This window comes from Podarcis muralis, chromosome 2 (genome assembly GCF_964188315.1).
Source record: "Podarcis muralis chromosome 2, rPodMur119.hap1.1, whole genome shotgun sequence".
Taxonomy (NCBI): Eukaryota; Metazoa; Chordata; class Lepidosauria; order Squamata; family Lacertidae; genus Podarcis; species Podarcis muralis.
The window spans coordinates 21,602,007-21,618,683 of record NC_135656.1 but is presented as its reverse complement, the minus strand read 5'-3'; the positions used below and the strand labels follow the sequence as shown (position 1 = coordinate 21,618,683).

The window sequence follows — 16,677 nt, the reverse complement described above, 5'->3', positions numbered from 1 at the left end:
CTTCCACTGGGAAGCTCAGAGAAGCCCACCTGGGCCTCCCCCCCATCCAAAATCAGAACAGAGGCCTGCATGCATATTCGCTTCGAGGATGCTGAAGAGCGCCAGAGGTTCTCCCGGAACATTCCGGAACCCGGCAGCACCTCTTCTCCTCAGCCGTGGGGCTAACTTACCCTTTTGCCCTTCGTGCTCGTGGGGCAGCACCGGCTCCTTGGGCTGCTCCGTCAGTTCCTCGGAAGACAGGACCCCGTTCACCAGCTTTTGCTGCACCGAGGGGGGTGGTGTGGGAGGCAGCGAAGAAGGTGGGGTTGGCGGGTTGCTCAGATTGTTCTAGAAAGAGATCAGAGGAGTCTGTATCCAGCAGAGCCCCCGACCCACCCGCAAACCTGGGGCGCTGTAGGTCAGCTCGCCAAAACCCACATTTCCATAAACAGCTTCTTATTATTCTTATTCTTATTAATTGAATTTATATACCGCCCTATACCCGGGGGTCTCAGGGCGGTTCACAGAATAAAATCAAGATATAAAACCACAAAATGCCTAATAAAAATAAAAACAACAACCCAATAGCGCCACCCCCCACAAAAAACATCACATTTTAAAAGGGCATAGGATGTAAATCAGATCAACCAAAGGCCTGGTCAAAAAGGAACATTTTTGCCTGGTGCCTAATAACTTTTTGTCACAGGGTGGCCTACAAAGAACGTAATTATACAAAACATTAAATACATCTAGAAGGTTTATAGGCTGCCTGTCAGCACAGCTTCCAGAGTTGTTCAACAACTTGGCTTATATGGACAAAGAGTGCTCTCCCCGGGAAGGCCTGCCTGGCCCCTACTTTGATGCGGAGACATTTTTAATTCCCCAGACCTTTTAAACCGCAGCCGACCTAGTTTTACGTAGTGTGGTTTTATTAGCTTGCCTTCCTCGGCTCTGTAATCATTCCCGTTAAGCTGCTTTATTATTTCTGGTTGTTCTTGTTTCTTCTGTCAGTCACCCTAGAAATTCTCATGCACTGAACAGGGGGTGGGGTACAACCAGCTAGACTGGTGACTGGGAGTGGCCACCGTGACCATATAACACCGGTCCTGAAAGACGTACTTTGGCTCCCAGTACGTTTCCGAGCACAATTCAAAGTGTTGGTGCTGACCTTGAAAGCCCTAAATGGCCTCAGCCCAGTATACCTGAAGGAGCATCTCCACCCCCCCATTGTTCAGCCCGGACACTGAGGTCCAGCGCCGAGGGCCTTCTGGCAGTTCCCTCACTGCGAGAAGCAAAGCTACAGGGAACCAAGCAGAGGGCCTTCTCGGTAGTGGCACCCGCCCTGTGGAATGTCCTCCCATCAGATGTCAAGGAAATAAACAACTATCTGACTTTTAGAAGACATCTGAAGGCAGCCCTGTTTAGGGAAGTTTTTAATGTTTGCTCATTTTTTTTAAAAAAATATTATTAATATTCTGTTGGGAGCCGCCCAGAGTGGCTGGGGAAACCCAGCCAGATGGGTGGGGTATAAATAATAAATTATTATTTTATTTTAATTTTAATTTTAACTAATTTTAATTCTATTTATTTATTTACTACTATTACTACAGTCATACCTCGGGTTAAATGTGCTTCAGGTTGAGCGTTTTCAGGTTACACTCCGCAGCGAGCCGGAAGTAATGGAGCGCATTACTTCTGGGTTTCACCGCTCGCACATGCGCAGACGCTCAAAATGATGTCACGCGCATGCGCGGAAGCGGCGAATCGTGACCCATGCAGACACGGCTTGCGTTCGCTTCAGGATGCGAACGGGGCTCCGGAACGGATCCCGTTCGCATCCAGAGGTACCACTGTACTACTACTACAGTACTACTAAAGTAGTGCTTTTCTTCTGGAAAAGAGGTGCCGGTATTCACCATGACACTGTTACAGTAAACACCACACTTTTAACTGGTGCTTTTCTTCCAGCTCTGGCGTTTCCTTTGGGGAAGGGAAGCCCTGGCGCAAGGCGGCTCGAGGTGACACCCAGGGAGGCTTCCCACCCAGGGCGAGGCAGCCCTACCTCCTGCCAAGCGTGCAGAAACAAGCTCAGGGACTGGCGGTCCTTACCTTGGTGAGCAGCTGGGAGTAATAGTCCGGAATGCTGTCCAAGGCGGCGTTACCAAAGGAGCCCTTCAGCTGGCTCTTGCCATTGACCGGGCTGCTCCCAAAGGGGGGGAAGAGGTTGAAGTTGGCTGTGATGACAGGCTCCATCAGAGGCAGCAAGGACAGCTCCTGAGAGGCGGCGGGAGACACAGAACTGGGTCAAGGCAGTCGGCAGTTTCACGCACCGGCACATCCCTGTGCAAGGAGAGGTCTTCTCCTACGGACCCCGGCCCAGGGGGGTCCAGAGAGGTCTGGCTGCACCGGGCATGCCCAGCAGACATGCACAAACCCCGTCCCTCGCAGAGTTCTCTCCCCCCCCCTTCCTATTTTATTTTGACAAAGCAATAATCATAAATAAATAAGAATAAAAATGTGCACCCCACCACCGAGATCATTCCATTGTAACTATCCAAACTCCCAAAATTGTGATGGCTTGACCCCTTTCCATTTTAACAGTACAAATTCTACAAACACCTTCCATTTCTCCCGCATATTTCTCAACTTACCTTAATGGCACATGTTAATTTATCATTAATAGCTATATCCCACACCTCTTTATACCATTCTTCCATTTTATATTCTGCTTGCCCCTTCCCCTTCCTAGCTACAGTGGTGCCCCGCAAGACGAATGCCTCGCAAGATGAAAAACTCGCTAGACGAAAGGGTTTTCCGTTTTTTGAGTCGTTCCGCAAGACGAATTTCCCTATGGGCTTGCTTCGCAAGACGAAACGTCTTGCGAGTTCTTGCGAGTTTGTTTCCTTTTTCTCAAAGCCACTAAGCTGTTAATAGCCGCTAAGCCGTTAATAGCCGCTAAGCCGCTAATAGCAGCTAAGCCGCTAATAGCCGTGCTTCGCAAGACGAAAAAACCGCAAGACGAAGAGACTCGCAGAACGGATTAATTTCATCTTGCGAGGCACCACTGTACAATAATTCATGCAGCTGTCAATAAATTTGTGAGCAAGTCCTTCACAGCCTGCAAACCTCCCACCCCATCATAAATTGATAATAATGCTACCTCTGGATTTTCGGTCAGCTTTAACCCAGTGATTCCTGTTATCTCCTTAAAGCACCCTTAGCCCAAAAAATTGTACATATTTTCACCCCCACCACATGTGAATATAATTCCCAGTTTCCTGGCATCCCCTCCAACATAACACCGAATATTCATTGGTTTTTTTTACTTAATCTGACTGCTGTTAAACACCATCTCCAAACTAATTTCTAATAATTTTCTTTTATTCTTATAGACAACATTTTCAACGAACAATTCTCCCATATTCCCCCCCCCCCAGCTTTGACTATCTATCTGCCCTGTTGTCTCCTTTCTCCACACCTCTTTTAATTGAACACAAATTTTGGCAGATCTGCCCTCTGTCTCTCCAAGCGTGCAAGAAGGGATATATTGTCAGGGAGAGGCAAACGGGAAAAGACGAAAGGACAGAAACCAGCAGTTATAGGGAGCCTAAAGAGATTATCAGCAGCTTCTCGTCTGACAGTGAGTGTAGAGGGGGAGGAGGATGAGCCGGGAACAAGTCATTCGGTGCCAAGAGGAAGTAAGGGGAGGAGTTTTCGCAGACTTGCATGCTGGGTGCGGAAAAGGAAGAAGAAAGATTAGAGGCAGCAACTGCGCACAAGGGGAAGGAGGCTAATTGAAACGCTGGAGATGTACGTTTGAACTTTGTCAAATAAATCAAATGGTTTGGAACTGGCTGGGAGCCCGGAGTCTTATCTAGGCCAGCTGGACGGCTTTAAGCCTCTGACATATATATACATATATTTTTTAAAAAATAATTTTATAAGTTGTGTGTCCTTGTTTCTCAACTGGATCCTTTTACGTGCTTTTTGTACGTTTTATGCATTACAGCTGGCCATTATTTTTATTGATTGTAGCTTAGCAATTCTTCATTGCCGCCGTTAAGTGTAAAATGCTTATTAAAACAGCTGGTATTTAATTTTGCTGTCTGCCATTATATTCTAACAGATTGTTGAACAGTGAGTCAAAACCCTCCCTCCCAGAGAGAAGTCAGGAGGGGGTTAATAAATGACTACATGGCCCTCCCAGAAGCCCTTGTCCCCTTTCCCTTCTGTAGTTTTCCCTTTCTTCCCCTTTCTCTTTTTTTTAGGTCTATCCTTTTCTTGTTTTTCTTCTTCTTTCCACTTTGTTCTTTTTTATAGACTTAAGTAGCTGTCTCACCTTAGAATATTACAAAAAGACACTTTGTAATGGGCAGGTATTTTTGTATACAGTGGTACCTTGGTTCTCAAACACCTTGGCTCTCAAACTCCGAAAACCCGGAAGTGTTTCTGTTTTCGAACGTTTTTCGAAAGCCGAACATCCAATGCGGCTGTCGGCTATTGTTTCCAGGGGGTCTGCACCAATCAGAAGCTGCGCCTTGGTTTTCGAACATTTCGGAAGTCAAACAGACCTCCGGAACAGATTAAGTTTGGCACTTTTGTTTTTGGTATTTAATTTGCGTTTTTGTTTTTGAGGCTTTTTCGGTTAATTTGTTTTTGTGACTGTGTGGAACCCATTTCAGCTACTGATTGATTGATTGATTGATTGTGTGACTGCGGAAATGGATAAAAGCCTCCCCATCCAAACAATGACTATCATCAGTGCAGGTAAGAGAAAAAAATAATTTTAATTTTTATCATCTACAATACTGTCTTCTTTATAGTACAGTACATTGATTATTGCTTTCATTTTATGGATCAATGGTCTCGTTAGACAGTAAAATTCATGTTAAATTGCTGTTTTAGGGGTTGTTTTTAAAAGTCTGAAACGGATTAATCTGTTTTGCATTACTTTCTATGGGAAAGCGTGCCTTGGTTTTGGAACGCTTTGGTTTTGGAACAGACTTCCGGAACAGATTAAGTGTGAGAACCAAGGTACCACTGTATCTATGAATAAATACCAATAAATCAATTTTTTATTTTGTTTTTTTAAAGGCTACCCAGCCCTCCCACAGCAGCTGCATAGCGCAGAGTACCTGCTTGAGCTGTTTCATCAGGGCCTCATTGGATTTCACTCCATCCTCTTTGCGTAGCTTCTTGCGAGAGTTGGCGACTCGCTCCCCAGCTTTCTGGGACCGCTTGGGCTTCGGCGGCGGGGGCTTCTTGGCTGCCAGCGCGTCCTGCAGGGAACCCCCAAAAAAGGGAGAGGAGGAGAGAAAAAGAGACAAGAGGAAAAGTGAATTTCTGCATTGCTGCCTGGGATCTGATGCCTACTGTGCCTGGAGTTATCAAAGATTCCTAATCCTCCCAGTGGAGATCCACCTCCAAATCTAAGCTGATCCACTCTATATGCACATTGAGGTGGAGAAATTATGGATCGTACCAGACTGCTGGCAATGTAAGCCCTGAAAGACCTACGTTGGCTCCCAGGACGTTTCCGAGCACAATTAAAAGTGTTGGTGCTGACCTTTAAATCCTTAAATGGCCTCAGCCCTTTATACCTGAAGGAGCGTCTCTACCCCCATCGTTCAGCCCAGAGGCTGAGGTCCAGCTCCAAAGGCCTTCTGGCAGTTCCCTCACTGCGAGAAGTGAGGTAACAGGGAACCAGGCAGAGGGCCTTCTCGGTAGTGGCACCCTCCCTTCAGATGCCATGGAAATAAACAACTATCTGACTTTTAGAAGACGTCTGAAGGCAGCCTGTTTAGGGAAGTTTTTAATGTTTGATGTTTTATTGTGATTTTAATATGCTGTTGGGAGCTGCCCAGAGTGGCTGGGGAGGCCCGGCCAGATGGCCAGGGTATAAATAATGAATTATTTGTTGTTGTTGTTGTTAGATTTATTTCCGAATGCTCCCCCTCCTAAGTGAAATCCAACCCAACGCCCCCTCTGACGTCCCTGTCCGCCGTTCCTCCTCCTTCCCTGCACTCTTACCTCTCGCACATCTGGCACCGGCTGCAACCGGCCCTCCGCCCCGGCGATCTTGCCATCCACATGCCCATTGACGTCGCCCGAGCGCTGCGTCGCAAGAGTGACATTCTTGGCCCGCAGCAACTTCTGCAGCAAGAGGTGCCCGGCTTCGGTGCGGGTGAGGCTGTTGGTGGTCGCGGGAGCGGCAGGGGCCGAGACAGGGTCCCCGTTCGCCTCCCGCTTGACGGGCTGGCTTCCGCTCATCAGGGCGCATTGGGAGGCTTCCTCCTTGGGCTCCTGTTTGATGCAAACAAGGGGAAGGTCTCCTGGCGGTGGGGGCACCCTTCCCGCCAAGGGAGAAGCAGCTTCCACCGCCTGCCCATTGGCCGTGCCGGTCTCTGCGGCCTCTTTGGTGGTGGGGCACTCGGAGTCTCGGAGGCTGCACGTCCCGGGAGTCACTTCTCCCGCGCTTGGGGGTGTTGGGGTGGAGAGCAGCAGGGAGCTGGGAGTAGCAGGCTGGTGCCTCTGGGCGGGAGTCTGCTGCTGCGGCTGCTGCTCAGGGCTTTTAGCCAAGAGCAAAGGAGACGGTCTCTTTGGCTCTGGAGGGCTCGGATGCTGCTGTGCCTGCAGTGGCGTCTGCTGCCCAGATGCCATGCCGGCAACGCTCAAGGGGACAGAGGGAGCCTGAGGGGTGGGGAGCCTCACCATCCCCTGCTGCTGGGGACAGACAGCGGATTGCTGGCTCACCGGGACCCTCTGCTGCTGCTGCTGCTCCACTGAGGCACCGAAACCCTGGTCCGGACGAATCTGGAAGACTGCCAGGGGCGGCTGCCTTTGCGGCTGCTGCCCGGCAGCGCCCGGCAGGGAGAGGTGCTGAGCAGCTTGCTGGCCTTGCTCTGGGGCCGCCTGCCCCGGGTAGGGGCTGGCTTGCCGCAGCGCCTGGTTCTGCTGCTGCTGCTGTTGCTGCTGCAGCAGGTTCTGCTGGTGCCTCTGCATTAGCAAGGCCTGCAGCTGCTGCTGCTGCTGCGGAGTCAGGTTCCGCAGCTGAGGGTTTTTGGAGATGACGCCCTGCAGCTGGGCACGGATCTGGCCCATCACAGGGCTGGACAGGATGCTTTGGCCTTGCGGGGAGGACTGCTGCACCATCATGCTTTGTTGTTGTTGTTGTTGCTGCTGCTGCATCATCAGCCCCGGTGTTTTCGAGGGCCCGGCTGGGCTCTGAAGGCATTGTTGCTGTTGTTGCTGTTGCTGTTGCTGCTGGAGGTGGTGCTGTCCCAGCAAACCTTTGGAAGGCTGCTCCAGGTTCTGTCCTATCATCCTTTGCACTTGGCCTTGCTGATCCATCTGCTGGTTGAGCAAGTGGGGGCCCTGAGTTGCATCTCGATGGTGCTGCTGCTGCTGCGACAGCTCTTGCTGCAGAATGCCGTCTATAGGCAGGTGAGAACGCAATGGCTGCTGGAGGAGGTTGTTCTGTTGTTGTTGCTGCTGCTGCTGCTGCTGCTGCTGCTGCAGGTGGCTGTTTTGCTGCTGCTGCTGCTGCTGCTGCTGCAGGTGGCTGTTTTGCTGCTGCTGCTGCTGCAAGTGGCTGTTTTGCTGCTGCTGCTGCTGCATCCGTAGCTGCAGGGAGCCCAGCATGTTCTGCTGCTGGGGGCCCAAGAGCAAGTGCTGGGCTTGGCCCAGCTCAGCCGACTGCTTCTGCTGCTCCCCGTGCTGCTGGAGCATCAGCTGAGACGGCTGCTCCGGAAGAGGAGTCCCGTGGCCGGTCAGCCCCTGCTGCTGCTGCTGCTGCTCTTGAGTGCTCATCTGCAGCTGCCCTCCCATCTCTGGGCCCACCATGTGGGGTCTTAGCTGCTGTTGCAATGCACCGTCCGCCCCTTCGGGAGGCAGCATGGCCGTGCCGCCTTCTGGCCCTCCTTGCTGCTCCTTGACAGCCAACCCCTGCTGCTGCTGCTGTTGCTGCTGCTGGGCTGGCTGCATTCCCTGAGTCGAGGAGTGCAGCTGCTGGTTCAGAGACCCGTGCTGCGCAAAGTGCTGGAGAGGTTCGGCGCCCACGCCCTGCTGGGAAGCCGGCCCCTGGCCCAGGAGCGGCTGGTGCTGTTGCTGGCTCAGCAATGTCCTCTGCTGCTGCCCGAGAAGCCCTGGCTGCTGCTGCTGCTGCTGCGGTGACAAAAGCAGCCGATGCCCCATCATGCCCTGCGCCTGCTGCACCAGCTGCTGAGGCACTCGGTGCTGCTGACCCTGCTGCTGTGGGGCCAACAGCATTTGCCTCTGGGAAGCCGGGTGCCCCATCATGCCCTGATGCTGCAGCATTGAGTGTCCCAGCATGGCTTGCTGCTGCTGCTGCTGCTGCTGCGGAGAGAGCTGCTGGACCAGGACTCCCGCCTGGTTTCCCAGCAGCCCTTGCTGCTTGGCGAGCAGATTCTGGCTCGGCTGGGGCGTGGGTGGCGGAGGCGGGGGCTGGCTCATCAAGCCCACCTGACCCATCGTGCTTTGCTGCTGCACCGAGATCTGCCCCATAAGGCTTTGCTGCTGCTGCATCGCCATTTGTCCCATGTGGCTTTGCTGCTGCTGCTGCTGCTGCTGCTGCTGCTGCTGCATGGACACTTGCCCTATGAGGTTCTGCTGCTGCTGCAGCTTCTGTGCCAGCTGCAGCCGCTGCTGCTGCATCTGCCGCTCCTGCAACAGGCGGTTGCTGGAGAAGAAGCTGTTGGGGGCCGAAGCGCCCGATGGCTGCTGCTGCTGCTGCTGCTGTCCTCCCATAAAGGGCAAGCCCTGCTGCACAGCCATGGGGGCGGCCTGAGGGAGGCGCAAGCCGGCCTGGCCTGCTAGGCCCTGCGGCCCCGGCTGGAGGCCGTGCGTGGAGAGGAGCTGGCCGGGGAGCTTGGCCATCAGGCGGGGGCTTTGCGAGGGGCTGAGGGCCAAGACGGCGGAGCTTTGCTGCTGGTGCTGCTGCTGCTTGTTGCGGTACTCAGCCATGAGGTTGGTGTGTTCCTTCTGCTGCTTCCGAACCTGTCAGAGAGAAAGAGGTAGCAGAGGCAACGTAAGCACAGCAAACAACAAGGAGGGGTTGGCTTGTTTTCTCCTACCGATAGGAAACCCACTTAAGGACTCTATACGGGCTCCGGAACACCCCATAAGGGAAAGGGAGCCCTTTTTTTATTATAACAAGACCGCCCCAAACCGGTTTGAAGTCCAGATCATGGTATCAGTTTCATAATCTCTGACTTGGCAATATATCGCAAATCATGGTGTGTGTGTATGTGTGCGCACGCTATGCAAAAATCACGATGCAGGGGAAAAGGTGGAGCCCGTCAATGTCTCCATCCTTTTATCAGGCAGTGTGATATACAGTGGACCCTCCAGATACGAAAATTCATACCGGGGGTACGTATGTACCCAGAAAAGTCCACATCTAGAGGCGCCGCTTCTGCACATGCGGCAAAACCCAAAAGTATACACTTCTGGGTTTGCCATGTTCGCAACCTGAAAGTCACGTTACCTGAAGGTAACGTAATCCGAGGGTCCACTGTATTGAGATCTTTAGCTGGTGATACATCGTGATGCTGAAAACCAGCCCAGCCCTATAGTTCAGGCAGCAAAAGCACGTTTTATAAGAATTGGAAACTCACAGGAACGTGGGAATCTGCTTTAACCCGCCTGAATTAGACCACTGGGTCCATCTGGCCAAATATTCTCTACACTGACTGGTGGGCAGGGGCTCCCCTTTCAGGCAGGAGTCTCACACAGCCCCACATGGAGATGTTGGGGGTAGAATCTGGAACCTTCCCGCAGGGGAGGCAGATGCTCTTCCGCGGACCTACAGCTCTTCCCCAAGCTTTATTTTTATTTTTTAAATGGAATCTGGACAGCTCAGGATACTTGGATGCTTCTTAAGACCCAACATTTCTGCCAAAGCATAAAATGCACAGAAACTTGCGCAGAGCAGCTAGACTCCTCCAATCTCTCCCACCCACCCCTTTCCCCAGGTGAATATTCCATCCCTACCAGGTCTCCTGACCTGGATGGTTAAGGTGACTATGGGGTTGCGAAGCTCATCTTGCTTCAGGCTGAGGGAGCTGGCATTTGTCCACTGACGGCTTTCCAGGTCATGTGGCCAGCGTGACTAAACCGCTTCTGGCACAACAGGACACTGTGACGGAAGCCAGAGCGCACGGAAACGCTGTTTACCTTCCTGCCGCAGCGGTACCTATTTATCTACTCGGACTGGTGTGCTTTCAAACTGCTAGGCTGGCAGGAGCTGGGACAGAGCAACAGGAGCTCACCCCCTTGCGGGGATTCCAACCGCCAACCTTCCTATTGGCAAGCCCAAGAGGCTCAGTGGTTTAGACCACAACGCCACCCGCGTCCTGAATTGCTGATGCTACCCTTGGCCACCCACATGATTTCTTCCTTGGCACCTCCCCGACTCCAGCACCCTGTGCTCATGCAAGACCTGACTCTCTCCCTCCTAGCATCTCATCACTCGGGAAGAGGCAGGAAACCACTGCAGGATGGAGTTCATTTTGCCACTATCGCGAGTCCTCCGGTCCTCCACAGACCCCTTTTGAGTTTTCTCGGTCATGCCTTTGGACTTAAAACTGACACAAGCTAATCTGGGTGGTTTACCTGATCCAACTGCTTCTGAATCTTGCTTTGCTGCTCTGTCACCAGCTTGAGCTTCTCTGCATCAGCCTCGGGGAATTCCCGGCCGGCCTTTTTCGCCGTCCGCTGCTTGGCGCACAGGGCCTTGCGGGACTTGCGGTGAACCCCTATCTGCTCCTCCAGCACCTTCAGCTGCATCTGGAGGAGTTGCTGCGTATGGAGGAGCCAGTCTTCGTACTGGCGCTGATCAGCTTCATCTGGGGGGAGTGGGGGGGGGAGGGGAATGAGAAACACTGGTTTTTGGAAGCTGGAGACACGCAAGACAGGTCAGGCCATATACATTGGCAGACATAGGGGGAAAGTTGAAACGCCTTGCCCCTGGCACTTAATAAATTCTGTACTAGCCCACGAAGGCTATGCAAGGCCCTCCAGTCCTCAGACTTTGAGATTCTGCAGAACTTGCATCCCACGGATAAATTTTTATTATTTTTTACTAAATCTGTATGCCGTCCTATACTCTCAGGGTGGTTTGCAAGATAAAATCACAATATAAAAGATCAAAATACATAATCAAAACAAAAAGAACCCAATAACCTCCACTGACACCCCCAATTTTGTGCTGGAGCCACAAAAGGCACATCTTCAACCTTTCACCCAATCACAGAACCAGCCTCGCCAACGATTCTTCACCATGCATGACTCCAGCAACCCATGCGCCCCTGGAATGCAATCTATCCTGCCTGCAACATGGGAGCTTGCATCTGCTGCAGCTCAGAGCCTCTCCGTTGCAACGCAACTGCAGTGGAACCTCGGTTCTCGAACGTCTCCGTTGACGAACGTTTCAGAACCCGAACGCCGAAAACCCGGAAGTAACTGCTTCGTTTTTTGAACGATTTTCGGAAGCTGAACGTGCCACGTAGCTTCCATTTTGAGTTTTCCTATTGCATTGAGGGTTCTGCTTTCAGTTTTTGGACGTTTCAGAAGTCGAACCGTCTCCCGGAACTGATTACGTTCGAAAACCGAGGTTCCACTGTACTTTCTTGCGCGTTCAACAACACACACACAACTTATCTGTTCTTTATTATTATTCAAAGCTGCCCGGTGGTTAAAAAGCACTAAGAAAGAGAACAGAGTTCACCCTCTGCTGTCAGCAAAACGCTACCAGTTTAGGAATTGTGACTGGAAGCAGGAGGAAGTCCTTAATCCAGATCTAAGCAATCTGGAATAGATGGCTTATGAAGCTATGTATGCAAAAAGCCCAGGTGGGCAGTAAAGATTGCAGGAGCATTACCCAAGGAAAAGCAACACCACAGCCCTTTCAGGACTGGTTACTGCCAACTACTCACTGATGACACCTTGTGCAAAAGTGGGTGGGTTTGGTCGAGCTTGTGCTGGGTCATTGCTCCGTTCCTGCAAGGGATTTGAAAGAATCAGAATATCTGCAGTGGTACCTGCCACAGTCCCCCCCCCCCTCGATCCCACAACCAAAAGAGCCAGCACTCCCCAAACCCATCCGTTAAAGAAGTGTGGGGAAACTGAAGAGGGGCTGCCAAATCCCTGCTCACCTGTCCTCCAGAGCCAGGCAGGATGTGGTTCTGCATTTCAGATGAAGACGACGCTCCGGACAATCTCTGAGCCAGCAAGGAGACTTGTTGCCTGAAAGTAGGAAGCCGGGGGGGGGGGGGGGGGGAGGAAGGGGAACAGAACGAAGGGAGCCAGTGTTGGCCTGAGAAGCAGACTCCAGAAAACCTTAAATCCAGTCTCCCGGAGCAAGGCCCTCTGAGCTAAACGAAAGAAAAAGCGAACTACACATAATCCAAGCTCCTTGGCCTCCTGCCCTGGGTACTTACCGATTCATGTTCGGAGCCACTCCAATAGTGCCCTGCGCCATGACTTTTTTGATACCCTTCAGAGCCACCATCTTGGCCTTGGCGATGGGGTCCATGATGTCCTCGGTAGCAAATTTATCCAGATCTGTGAGAGTGGAGGAGATCAAGAAGTGATCAAGCCAGACATGGCACCTTCACAACCGACACTCATTCGTTTGCTGCGTGAGATCTGCCAGCACACAGCTGGCCCCTTGAAACCATAATCTCCTAGAATGTGGGGCTGAGGCACAACCAGGAGGAAGGCTACCAGTGAGCCAACGTGTTCATGGCTGCGCAGCACTCCCTCTAGTTGTTCTAGCTTCTGCCTTAGCAGCGCGAAGCCTCCGCAGGGCAGCAGGGAGCCTTCATCGCACTGCCCTGCGGAGGCTTCGCACGGCTATCCCTGGGTTTTGCAGGAGGTGGGGGAAAGGACAGAGCACGGCTCTGTCCCTTCCCCCACCTCCCAGAAAAGCCCCCAAGAGCCGTGCTCTCTTTAAAGAGCCGCGTGGAGTGTGTGTGTGGCTCTTAGGGGCTTTTCAGGGGCCATCATTTCAGGGGCTGCCCTTCTCCCTCCTGGGGAAAAGCCTGCAAGGGCCACACACACGCTCCACGCAGCTCGTGAAAGGGAGCGCTGAGCAGAGCCTGGAATGCATACAGGCTATGCTCAGCGCTCTCTTTAAATAATATTTTTTTTCTTGCATTCCCACTCTAAAAACTAGCTGTGCCTTAAGGTCAGGTGCTTCTGTGTTGTTGTTTTTCACAAAGGTTATTTTAAACATCCTTTTCATTTCATTATATATCTAGAGCAGGCATAGGGAAACTCGATTCTCCAGATGTTTCGGGACTAAAACACCAATCATCCCTGACCACTGGTCCTGTTAGCTAGGGATGATGGGAGTTGTAGTCCCAAAACATCTGGAGGGCCGAGTTTGCCTAGGCCTGATCTAGAGTCCTCCTTTCCAGGCAGACCCGGCCAATCAATGAAATGCCAAATCCTAAACCTTTGTTTTAAGCTCCACTCAGTCCCATCCATAAAAACTCACACCACCCTGGTAAAAACAAGCTAGAAGAGGCTGGTGAAGAAAAGCCGTCTTGTAACCTCTACCTGTATCTGGGAAGAAGCTGTTAGCCAATTGCTGCTGCTGCTGCTGTTGTTGTTGTTGTTGCATCACGACTTGCTGCGGCTTGAGCCCCATCATCTGTTGCTGTTGCTGCTGGACGCCCGGCATGGGTTTCTGGGCCAAGACCTGCTGTTGGTTCTGCTGGCCATGCGCTGCCTGGATGCTATGTTGGGCGGCAAGCATGTGAGCCTGGTTCTGAGCCACGCCCATATGCGGGGCCAGGACTTGACTTTGCTGGGGACCAGCCAGTCGCTGCTGCTGCTGCTGCTGCATCAGCTGCTGGCTGGCCACCATCCCTTGCTGCCTGGCCACCATGCCCAACTGCAGCTGCTGCTGGGAGCTCACCAACTGCCCGTCGTGAGACTGGGGAGGGGGAGCCGAGTGAGCCAACATGGTGTGAGCTTGAAGGTGCTGCTGGGAGCCCCCGGGCATCTGGGCCGACATCTGCTGCTTCTTCTGCAGCTCCTTCTTCTCGTGCTCCAGAAGGTCCTCGATCAGCAAAGGCAACTCGCTGGCCACCAGGGAGCTCTCCATCTTGTCGAGGTCGTCGGCCGGAGAGTGCTGCTGAGCATTGGCCAGGCTCAGGGGCCCTCCGTCTAGCTCAAACTTCTCCAGGATGGAGTTGCCGGCGTTGGCCATCTGCACGGGGACCAGCGGCGGCCGGCCAGGGGCACCGTAGAGGACCTTGTCGGAGATGGAAGCGTGGCTGTTGCCGTGGAACGACGTCATGCCCAGCCGGACTCCGCCGGGGCTCATGAGGCCCTGGCCGGGCTTGATGTTGACCGCCAAGGCGGCTGCCATTTTCTCGGCCCCTTCAGACTTGATAGGAAGCTTCTCTGGGGCGCCGGTGTTGAACTGGCAAGGCGACGGCTTCAGGCAGCCTTCCTCTATCTTGGGTTTGATATCGGCCGGCAGGCTGACCAGCTTGCTATCCAGCACGTCGCTGTGGGCCTTGAGTGTTGAAAGGATGGGGGAGGGCGGTGGCACCCCGGAAGCAGAGGATGGGCAGGGAACGTGGAGCAGGCCGAGCCCTTCTTTCGCCTTGGGCACCTCATCTCTGGGCAACGATGGCGTCCTTGGCTCACCCGGCTTCCCGACGCCGGCTGAGGGCGTTTCCTTGAGGTAGGGTCCGGCCGAGGGCTCCTTCTTGAGCAGATCTTCCCGCTCGGCCTTCTCGTTGGCCGACTCCACCAAGCGCAGGTGCTCGTTGAAGATGTCCTTCTTGTCCCCGGTGTCCAGTTCCGGGTCGGTGTAGGCCAACAAGTCAAACTCATCTCCGTTCAGCAGGTCGTCGAGGTGCGGGTCGTTGGTTTCCAAGTTATCCAGGTTCCCCAGGTCGTCGTCACCTTTGGCGACGTCCGGGTCCAGGCTCAAGTTGGCCAAGTCGTCGTCGTCCTCCTCCAGGTCTTTGTGGGAATCAAAGTCGTCGTCTAAGTCCGGCTCCACCGGCACCTCACAGGGCAGCTGCCTGCCGGCCAGGCCTAGCTGATTCCTGCCAGCAGCTGGGGCGGCGTCAGTGGCAGCTGAGGTAATGGGCACATCTTTAGGGCCGGACGAGGAGAGTGGTCGCGGCGGGATGTGTTGCATCTCCAAGTTTCCAGGGGGCAGGATCAACTGGGACACAGCCTTGGCGTGGGGGTGGTGGTTGTTGCTCATCTCTGCCCCCTGCTGAGGAGAGGATGATATAGGGACAGACATCTTCTGGGCTTGCAGGCCTTGGCTTCCCAGGACAGGAGCCTGCATGGGCATAACGGGAGATTTCAAAGCCTGGCTGGCACCGTCGTTCCCAGGTATGAAGAATCTGGTTCGAGCCTGTGGGTTCTGCTGGACAAAGGTGGGCCCCGCACCGCTCCCAAGCACTCCCTTCTGGATGTTGTGCCTCAGCTCAATGAACTGGGCTCCCAGGGCGCCGCTCGAGGCTTGAATCTGTTCTCCGGGGCCTGGCAGGCGTGGGGCAAGGCCTGCTAGGGCTTGCCGGCTCAAGTCTTGGGTGGGGGGCTGGGGGAAGCGCGAAGGGACAGAGAGACGCATGGACACAGCTTGCTGCTGCTGCTGCTGTTGTTGTTGCTGCTGCTGCTGCCACATCTGCTGCTGTGGAGACGGGGCTTGGAAGACACCGCGGGGATAAAATGGCTGCGCGGCAGCCACTGAAGACCTGGAAGAGGAAGGAACAAATAGAGAGAGAGAGAAATGTCAGCTACGGGACACAAATGGGGACTCTCAGGTAGAGGTGCCTCGTAATCACTTCTGACAGAAGGCCACTTTCCATGCTGCTTGAAAACCATGATGGGGTTTTCCCAAACACACCATATGGGATTTGCCTACTGAAGTAAGGCCACATGGCCTGCAATTGCACCTCCCAGCTCCAAGACAACAGCCTGTCAGGCACACGGAATCAAATAACTGAAAAGTTGGGAAGGAGGACGGTCATCTAGTCCAACCCCTTGCGATGAGGAATCTTCTTACCCAATGTGAAAGTTGAACCCATAACCCTGAGATTAAGATGCTCTACTGACCGAGCTATCGCTTGTAACCTTTAGTGAAGTTCCCTGAGCTACTGTCAACCACCTGGCCTACTCTGCTCTGGGGAAGTTCTGATCTTTTAGGGTAGCCCTTTGTCATCTTTCCCTTCTGTCACGGCCAACACTGTAAGCTCTCTGGGGCAGGGGCCTGTCACTTTTTGTTCATCAACGGTACACACGCTCCAGAGGAATTCCTCCTGCAGGCAGCCTTTGTTTCCAAGCAAAGCATGGGACTCTAATCTGCCTCAGGTGAAATGAAGTACAGTGGTACCTCAGGTTAAGTACTTAATTCGTTCCGGAGGTCCGTTCTTAACCTGTAACTGTTCTTAACCTGAAGCATCACTTTAGCTAATGGGGCCTCCCCGCTGCCACACGATTTCTGTTCTCATCCTGAAGCAAAGTTCTTAACCTGAAGCACTATTTCTGGGTTAGCAGAGTCTGTAACCTGAAGTGCATGTAACCTGAAGCGTATGCAACCTGAGGTACCATTGTAAAACAGGTCAGAGCTAGGTCTCAATGGGAGGATCGCACGCCAACAGAGAACCTGCGCTCGACTGTCCAGCCCCTGGAGTCTGGCCT

At 53.1% G+C, this 16,677-nt stretch overlaps 1 protein-coding gene across 13 annotated transcripts in view; it reads right to left on the bottom strand.

The window, feature by feature from the left end:
• KMT2D (lysine methyltransferase 2D) overlaps positions 1-16,677 on the bottom strand; it is a 111,751-nt gene that overhangs the window by 24,788 nt on the left and 70,286 nt on the right. For all 13 annotated transcript variants that reach the window (XM_077923992.1, XM_077923997.1, XM_077923991.1 and 10 more), the window contains 9 exons: positions 13,561-15,731; positions 12,438-12,561; positions 12,153-12,243; positions 11,934-11,997; positions 10,612-10,844; positions 6,010-8,994; positions 5,115-5,258; positions 2,089-2,253; positions 171-327 (listed from right to left, as the gene is read on the bottom strand). In XM_077923992.1, coding sequence (XP_077780118.1) covers positions 171-327; positions 2,089-2,253; positions 5,115-5,258; positions 6,010-8,994; positions 10,612-10,844; positions 11,934-11,997; positions 12,153-12,243; positions 12,438-12,561; positions 13,561-15,731 — 6,134 coding nt within the window. The remainder of the gene's footprint in view (positions 1-170; positions 328-2,088; positions 2,254-5,114; positions 5,259-6,009; positions 8,995-10,611; positions 10,845-11,933; positions 11,998-12,152; positions 12,244-12,437; positions 12,562-13,560; positions 15,732-16,677) is intronic.